This window comes from Apodemus sylvaticus, chromosome 15 (genome assembly GCF_947179515.1).
Source record: "Apodemus sylvaticus chromosome 15, mApoSyl1.1, whole genome shotgun sequence".
NCBI classification, from domain to species: Eukaryota; Metazoa; Chordata; class Mammalia; order Rodentia; family Muridae; genus Apodemus; species Apodemus sylvaticus.
The window spans coordinates 50,947,366-50,957,041 of NC_067486.1; the positions used below are offsets into that span (position 1 = coordinate 50,947,366).

Genomic DNA, 9,676 nt, shown 5'->3' on the forward strand with positions numbered 1-9,676 from the left:
TTTTCCTCCAGAAATATTGTTGATGGACTACATTGCCTTAACTAATAAGTAACTGAGCTGGTATGTAGACATTACCCTATGAGGCTCTAAGCTTCATATTTGGAATTTAGTACAGCATTCTCTGAGAAATGGCATACATGCTGACCAGATAAAGCTAACTAATATGTTGAGAGCGTGACTTCTGAGTGGATGTTCCTATGAGGATATTATAACTAAATGTAAGATATCACTGAAAGAGGTTGAGACAGTTAATAAAAGTTCCAACATGAGATTTTTCTAGTAAAGCCTATATACATACATAGATCATCCAATGGTCATAACGCCTCCTCAGGGTATGCAGTACAGATGCTTCATTGAGGTAAAGCAGCATTGACAGATCTTCAACCATTTCAAGCTCTGCAGGGTTTATCTGTTGAAGTTTGTCCTCCTTAATTCTCAGACTCTGCAGAGAACAGAGAAAGAAAGGATTGTTCTTAGCAGCACATGGTAGCACTCACCTTTAATCCCAGTATTGCCGAGGTAGAGGCAAGAGGAGTTTCAGTGAGTTCAAGGCCAACCTGGTCTACATAGTGAGTGCTACTGAGCCCAGGATAGCCAGGGCTACATAAAGAGATCTTGTGTCAACACAAAAGCAAAGATCTGTTCTTCTATCTCCTTTATGTATATATTTTTTATATACTTTTGAAAAAACTATCCCAAGTAGACAAGCAATCATACACCTTATGATTTTCAAGGCTGTTACACATTGAATCCTTAGTGTTCTCCCAAAGACTCATATGTTAAATGCCCACTACTATGGAGAGGTTGTAAAACCCTTAAAAATTGTGGCCTACAGAGAGGTTCGTAGGTGATTGGGAGCAAGTCATTGTAGAGTTGTGGGTATTGAAGCTATTGTGGGGTCCCAGCACACAATTCACACTCTGTTGTCTACAGATCATAAAGTGATAGGTTTATGACTGCTTGTGCTCTCACATAATGTACTGGCCTGGTCCTGCCCCACAAGCCCCAAGTGACTCTTAATATAGAATTGCTACATTCTGAACTGTATTACAGATCAGAACCTTAGGAACAGGTAGAAGATGCTACAATTTGGAATATACTTTGGGAATCTGTCCCAATAGTACATATTTTGGAAATAATTTACAGGAGGGCAAAGTGGAGATGTGGTTTGTTTAGGACACTGGGATTCTGCACTTGGGTGGCCTTAGGTAGTTCTTTTCTGGCTCTCAGTTCTCAAGAAAAGGTTGCTTTAAAAAAGACATTTGGTTGGCCATTCCCTCAGTCTCTGTTCCATTCCCTGTGACTTTGTTTCTTGTGTGGCCTCAACGGGAAAGGACACACCTAGCTTTGCAGAGACTTGTGCCAGGCAGGGGATATGTGGGGGAGAACCAACCCACTCAGAGGAGAAGGGGAGGGGGGGAAATCGTGGGTGGGGATGAGTGGGAAGGGGTCAGTGAGCAAAATGGAAAGTGAATAAGGAAAGACAAACTTAAATCGAGAAAATGAAAGGAAAGGAAAGGAAAGGAAAGGAAGGAAGGAAGGAAGGAAGGAAGGAAGGAAGGAAGGAAGGAAGGAAGGAAGGAAGGAAGGAAGGAAGGAAGGAGAAACACATACACTTGGCCACTCACCAGCCTCTTTATTCCGTATCTTGCTATGTGTTATCTCTCTTACCCATATACTCCTACTATTTAATTGCCACCCTCCATTAAGATTCTCAGCACAGCTAAGCTGACACTGAGAACATGTTTAGAATTGTGAATAATTAAACTCATGTTAGTTGCAAAAAAAAGTAAAAAGATTCTTTTAAAGAAATAGTCTCTGGTTAGCACTATTGAGAGGTAATTTGCTCATAAGGGTATCATTTCATCAGTACATTGACCTCTTGATGAGTTCCGAGATGGTTGTACTATAGCTAGTAGAATCTAGCTTAGAAACATGTGATTATGAATATATGACTTGAAAGCGTATACATTCTCTCTGTGCTATTTTTCTCTATTTCTCTTTGCTTCCTGGGTGTTGCAAGGTAAAAAGCCTTACTCTGCCATTTAAGCCTTTATTTAGCCTGACTGAACATTACCTTTCTTGGTTATTCTGATATGATGTTATTCTATTAAAACGACACATCATTTTTTCTAATAAAAAATATTTTGAAAGTACTAGAAATTAAACTTAAGTCCTCATACATGGTAGGCAAGAGCTCTTTCCCTGGTCTGCCTTTTCCTTGATATTGTACACAGCTAGATTCAGCACTTGGGAGGCAGAAGGATCCTGAGCTTGAGATCATTCTAGAAAAATAGATTGATGCTGTGTATCAAGAAAAAAATAAACAGCAGAAGTTACTGGAAGGGAGGAAGAAGAGAAGGGAAGAAGAAATGGAAGGGGGCAGGAGAAGAAGAAGGAACTTGAAATATTAACAAAACAAGTAGAAACAATTGTTAAGTCAAGAGTTTCTATTTTCCACTATAACCACCTTATTTAGATTCATTCGGTGTCTTTGATGGTAAGGGTAAGAGTACATAAGTGAGGTCTCCAAGGTGTGTCAGCAGAATCCCTTACCCTAGGTGCATAATGTTAGAGAAGGATATACTTAGTGACTTGACTAGGCAGAGAGCACAGACAACCCCAGGAGGAAAAGGTCGGCTTTACCTCTCCATCTCTAGTCTCTACAATTACTTGTCCATCATCACCACTTTCTTTAACCTCAGCTTCAATATAAGCATTCTTCCCATCGGGAACCCAGCATTTCTTCTTCCCTAGAGAGAAAAGATGGGTTATAACTACAGCGCTCAAGGGCATCTCCATTGGTCATTTTCATACCAATGGAGTCTTGTTTCTACCAAGTCTTGGAGCTATCAAAATAAGTCACAAAGTTATATAAAAACATGAATGCTAACCGTGACTGCTTACTCATACATGCTTATAAAGAAACAAGATAAATCACAGCAAGCAGGTGGCTGCCAGCATCATGGGCTCTTAGGTTATAAGAAAACTCACCTTCCTCATCCTACCACAATACTAGACCTCTGAATACTCTCCTGGTCATTCTACTGTTTCCAGATCCCCTCAAAAGGCTCATCTAAAAATGATCTATTTACATCTGTGGAAAACTGTATGTTAATGCAATTGTCCTTAAGTAGTTCTGTACATTATATTTAAATCTTTGAATGAAAATCTGTTAAGAGAAGGACATGCTAAATTGAACAGATTGAAAGAGAATATCCATTATTTTGTTATATAATAAAATTGATTTATATTTCCCATTATATATTATTTTTCCTTCTGCTCTACCCTCAGTCAATGCTTTACGCTAAGTAGTCTTTCATAAAAGTAACCCATAAAATACTTAAAGTGAAGTAAGTTAGAAACCCTATGAATACAAGAAAAAGCTTCTCTATGCTCATTTACACACTTACCAAATTGGTGTCCACCTCGGGCAATTAGCAATTTAAGATGAATAGGAAATATGCTCTTCAAAAAAAATGAGTCTTAGCATGCTGTAAGAGTTCACCAGCCAAATAGGAAAAGGGTGAGGGGAGGGCACTGGTGAAAACCACATCCGACCATGATGCCAATGGGAATGACAACTAAACTACTGCCACCACTTCTAAAATATGAGTACCAAGTATTTCAGTGCTGCAGGACAGGTGGCCCTTACCAGATGCTGTCCCTAAAGGTGGGCTGTGGGTCACGGTGATGAGCGTGTACAAAAAGAGAAAATGGACTGGGCACCACTCTCCTTTTCTCTCCCTAATTCTTGTCTCTGCATAGAAATGCATTACTCAGTATTTTCCTACTATGATAATTTACAATGCACTGGTTTCTCCCTTTTCCTACAAGCAATTCTCCCCCAAAAACTGCGTGGTAAGCAGATGTGATGATCCCTGGTAACTCAGCTTTCATTGGCTTTCTGCTTTTGAATACTGGTTTTTGTGTGTTATACTTATTATTTTGATCCTTTTTATGAAAACACTGATGTTTTTATCATAGTATGTGAAAATGTATTTGATTTTAAAAAATACTTCCTTAGCATATTAAAGGCTACGAATTTCAAAGCATAGTACTTAAAAGAAATTTGATGATTCTGTCTTTCTTTGTTTCTCTCACACTCCCTCCCTCCCTCTCCTCTCTCTCTCTCTCTCTCTCTCTCTCTCTCTCTCTCTCTCTCTCTCTCTCTCTCTCTCTCTGTCTTTCTTTGCCACTTTCTGTCTGTCTGTCTGTTTCTGAGCTTGGTAAGAAGAATAAGACTTGTGCACAGTGCCAACAGTGTCATAGCTAATTATTAGCAGTGAATAGACTAACGACTCTAAAAATCAAATTACCATCCTCCTAAATTAGTTTTACTCCATTATTTCATGCTTCCTTTAACCAGTGCTTCGCTTCTGTATTCTCTCTTGTATTCCTCTCATGTAGGGCTCACCTACTGCCCCATGGTGAGCTCTTTGTTTCACCATTCAGGAAACAGTGGGAGTGAATAATTTTCAGAAGTCTTTCCCAGAGACACAGTCCATAGCAGTATGCACTCACTGATAAGTGGATATTAGCCCAGAAGCTCAGAATACCCAAGAAACAATTCACATATCAAATGATGCCCAAGAAGGAAGGAGAAGCCCCTGGTCCTGGAAAGGCTCAATGCAGCAGTGTAAGGGAATACCAGGACAGGGAAGCAGAAAGGGGGTGATTAGGGGACAGGGGAAGAAGAAGAGGGCTTATGGGACTTTCAGGGAGGGGAGTATCCAGGAAAGTGGAAATCATTTGAAATGTAAATAAAGAATATATCTAATAAAAAATAAAGTAGGTGAAATGAGTCAACTTTTAATTCCTTCTGCCCATCTGTAATGCAGACTCCAGATGCAGATGTCACTGTATTTGAATTGGATCATCTAGACTTTAGTACTGGTCTTGCTACTAAGAAGTTTTCTAGCAACCATTTCACCTTATAGAGTCTTGGTTTTCTCATCTCTAAATGAAGGATATATTCCCCCATATTATTCCCTTTGGGCTAACCATCTGTAATTATAGATCTCATATATATGAAGATGGTCAACATTTAGTAGAAAAAACTTAAGATGTATAAAAAAATTTAAACACTAAAACCAAGCATAAGCAAGCTCAGAAGTGATGAATGTTATTTCTCTGTATCATTTTTTATGGAACTCTGTTCTATGGTATGAGAGTAAATTAGGGTTAGATTATATTTGAACTTATAGTCATATTAAATAGAAACTTAACCTCTTTTAAGATTAAAATTGGTTTGGCTTTGGAGTGTCGTTCTTTTTATATTCACCTTGAAAACTATTGGTCTTCCTCCCTAACTCCCTGAATTCCTGGTTTTCTTTTCTGGAATTTTTTTCATTACACTACATTAAACTTATTTTCAAGCTTATAGCACTATTTGGTCCTAACAGCAATCAATGAAAGTAGGCAGGACAAGTGTTTTTGTATATTTAATTTTGGCAGGTGAATAAAAGAAGGCTCGGTAAAGCAAGATGCTTTAATCTATTGATAAAATAATAGATAATCACAAACAGGGAATTGAAATCCAAGTTGTCCAAATATTCATTACTGAACTTTCCATTTGGCCTGAGTTCTAAATACAAATTCTAATGTCACCTAGCCCAGAGAAATTGAGAACTTTTGGCATTTTTTTAAAAATCTTTTTGCTGCAAGTGATTGTCTTTAAAAAGGGATTATGTGTTTAAAAATTATCAAGCTTATATTGATTGCTCTATTTTAAGCAATCATTTATAGAGTTGACTCGATAGATGAAATTGTCACCATTGTGTTGACTCCATTTTTATTTTTTTTTCTCCCCAGTAACAATAGCACCATCTCTTAGTTGCCTAACTCTCTGTGAAATGCCTCTGTGTGACCACTTCTGACTTTGGGGAGTGTTCTGTTATTCTATTTGATCTGAAGGATTATAATTAGCTACTTTGAAATGCAATCACACTAATGAAATACAAGCACAGGAAACTGGGAGCTGATCCAGGACTGGTAGGTCTGTGACAGAAATACAATTTCCTTCATAATTGGCTTGTATTATAATTGGTCACATTAGAGTCTAATGTTGACTAATTCTGGGTACCAGAACAATGTTCAGTTTTTATTGTGCGCTGTTAAATAATTTTGGAATTAAGACATGTAGGTGACCTGATGCCAAACCACACTGTGAATCTGACTTCCAAATCTCCAATTAGCTGAAATTTAGAGAATGGTCAGGCAGCCCAGAAGTATAAAAAGGAATGAGGGTTAAGGTTACATTTGTTTGGAAATTTTAATGTAGAATGTGGCCTTTTTATTTGAAGCTAAATCCTCATTAACCTTTGACCTTGCTTGAAGCACAAAGAAATTGTGAATTCCAGTGTCAGTCTCCCGACTGATCTTTCTTTTACTTTGGCTGAGAAGCCCTGCTGACCTATGCCAGAAGGCCAGGTTCCAACAGCAGGAATATCTGCAGACAGACAAGCTCTCACCTCCAGCCTTGCAGCTCCCAAGCATCTTTCCTTCCCTTTTCACAGTGTGCAAAGAAGTCAACTTTCAGCCAAACCACAGACCTCTCCCTGATAGGAAGGCTTCCCTAAGGAAGCCTTGACCTATGACAACTCCTAGAAGAGACTACTAGTCTAAGGGCTCCATAAATGTGGTGTGGGCCTGGGATTCCTCCTAGCTACATTTCTTTTTCTTAGAAAATTCTCTGCTTGGCCTGGACATTTTGAATCAATTGTTCATATATTTGTAGCAACTGTTTGTACACCATTTAAATAGGTTAGTCTCCAGAATGATGGTTATAGCAATCAAGCAAATATTTCTGCCATTTTGAAGTAATAATATGAACTCAGGGCAACAGTTTCCAAAAAGTCTTACCATCAAAGCCTGGGGGCTGGAAGAAAGGGTCAGCTTTATTTCTTCTGAGAAAAGCTGTGGCATCTCCAAATTCAGACAAATCCATCATTCTTAAAATATCCACTGGGAGATGATAGAGGGCAGGGGTAATGTGGAACTGCAGGTAATGTGAAAAGATTCGTTCTGCAAAAAGTTATGAAGAGAAAAAGAACTGAGGCACTCATTCTAAAATGATAAATCATTCATAATTAATCAAAGAATGCTTCTTCTACTGAACATCTAACTCCATCAAAGATATGCTGTTCATTAAGCATTAAAGGCTCAATGTCTAGGGTCAAATGTCGTTTCAGGAACCTAAGAAAATGTATCACTGTAAATATCAGAAGTATGCACTCGCTGATAAGTGGATATTAGTACAAAAGCTCAGAATGCCCAAGATACAACTCACAGACCCTACGAAGTTCAAGAAGGAAGAACAAAGTGTAGATACTTTGATCCTTATTGGAAGGTGGATCAAAATACCCATGTCTCACAACCAACCAATAGAATGAGCATAGCATCCCCAATGATGCAACTAGAGAGAGGACCCAAGGAGCTGAAGAGGTTTTGCAGCCCTGAAGGAGGAACAATAATATGTACCAACCAGTACCCCCAGAGCCCCTAGGGACTAAACCACCAGCCAAAGAGTACACATGGAGGGACCCACGGCTCCAGCTATATATGTAGCAGAAAATGACCATTTCAGACATCAATGAGAGGAGAGAACATTGGTCCTGTGAAGGTTTGATTCCCCAGAATAGGGGAATGCAAGTCAGGAAAGTGGGGGAGGGGAGATGAGAAGGGGGAGGGGGGATTGGGATAGGGGTAACTCAGAAAGGGTATACCACTGAAATATAAATAAAGCAAATATCTAATAATAATAAAGATTACACTAATAAATTAGTTTGTAGTTCTTTATAAATAAATAAATAAATGTCAGAAGAAAAATATAAATAGAATATTGATGACATATGGTAATCACAGCCTAGCTTTTCTTTGTCTTTATACCAACACAATTTAAAAACTAAATTTTAATAACTTTGTAGAAGAAATGCCTCTAAAATGACAAAAGTTGCTGAGTCTGGTAGAGATCCAATTACAACCTTGGGCCACAGAATTCTGACTTCGGCAAGGGGCAAAATTGGTGAAATTGTCAAATGTCAAGTTTGCAGACACTAGACCTCTTGATATGAATGGAGGATAGACTCTAATGGCCTCTAGGTATTTCAAAAACTATACATAGAATTAAATGGCAAAGGAGAGAAGGTATTCAGATATGTATTCAGTATGAGTATTTAAAAAATGTCAGTGTCCCTTCAGGTTGTAAACTATCTGGTTTGGATAGTTTACAAAACCAGAGGCAAGTGGACACTGAAGGAATGACAAAGCAACAGAGAGAAAGCCAGAGCGGGGAGAGGGAAGGAGGTTGGGGTCAGGGGGTGGAGCAGGTACAAGTGAAAATGTTTACTGAGTCAAGAAATATTTGGCAAGACGTAATTGCCAGACAATAATTCAGCCTAAAGTGTGTGGGTTCCCTCATCTTTAATTATGGTTATACTATAGGCAATTTTTATAGAGAAATCACCACCATAGATTGAGGTGCAGCAAATTCCGAATGCGGGAGGCTGGAGGGAGACTAAGTAATAGGAAGAGGTGTACGTGTAAAGCCAAAACCCCCGACTCATGCCCTGAGCAGATATTTTGGATGGGGTTGCTTTACACTTAGAAATATTTTTTGCTCTCTACTTTCTAACATATATTCCTTCCCTCCATCCTCTCCTGATACTCAAAGAGTCCCTCCCTTGACCTTGGTTTTCTGATTCCCCAAACTCTTGGTATCATCTCTGGTTCTTCCTTTCTTGTCTTGTGTTTATTCAATGAATCACTACATTGCATTCTTTCTATAGTTATCAAATCCTTATCCACTTTTATTTGGCACAGCTTAGATTATCACAGAGTCTACCCCTTCTCTGAGAAGTGTGTGGCCTTGTTACTCATGAGCGAGGCATAGCTATGTCTGTAATGCAGCCTGTGTGTCTAGGCCCAGATGATTGAATCATACTTGAGCACATGCTCCAAATGGAGAACCAGAACATTGCCAAGAGTGTAGCTTCCATGCCACTCTAAGACAAATAGTGCTTGAATGGAAGGATAGACACTTGAGGGTTGAGGGTGGCACTCTAGTGTGATTACCAGTGTCACATGTGCTCTCATCTAGAAGGAAGTCACAAGACTGAGGAGAAGCAACACACAAGAACAAGGAAGGAAAACCAGAGGTAGCTTTCCTATCAATGGGACACTGGTGAGACTTAGATTCTGTTCTTGCTTTTGCTTCCTGTAAATTCAACAAACTATCAACTAACTCTTTTTTAAGCCTCTACTTAAGTGTTCTTGAATGTGTTTTCCTTATTTTCTATTAAAATACCTTCAAAGATAATAATTGTCACACTTGACTTGTTCTTATTTCTGTCCTAAATAATATGGGGTGTTTTAGGAGTCAGCACATTGTCTGATAAATACAAATAGCCATCATTATTATCAGTAATAATTATATTGTAGACAGCAAGATGCCTCAGTGTATGGTAAAGGTACTTGCTTATAACCTTGCAACTGACAACTGACAGCCTAAGTTTGATCCCTGAGACCCACAAAATGGAAGGAGAGACTATACCTCTTTAACTTTTTCTTTAGTGTCCACACAGACCATGTATACACACATAAACACACACACACACACACACACACACACACACGCACACACACACACACACACATACATACATGTAATAAAAGT

At 38.7% G+C, this 9,676-nt stretch overlaps 1 protein-coding gene across 1 annotated transcript in view; it reads right to left on the reverse strand.

Annotated features, from left to right (window-relative positions):
- Myh15 (myosin heavy chain 15) overlaps positions 1-6,952 on the reverse strand; it is a 132,341-nt gene extending 125,389 nt beyond the window's left edge. The window contains exons 1-3 of the mRNA XM_052158127.1: positions 6,865-6,952; positions 2,647-2,753; positions 299-442 (exon numbers count right to left, since the gene is read on the reverse strand). Of these exons, the coding sequence (XP_052014087.1) occupies positions 299-442; positions 2,647-2,753; positions 6,865-6,952 (339 nt within the window). The remainder of the gene's footprint in view (positions 1-298; positions 443-2,646; positions 2,754-6,864) is intronic.
- Positions 6,953-9,676: the final 2,724 nt, after the last annotated feature.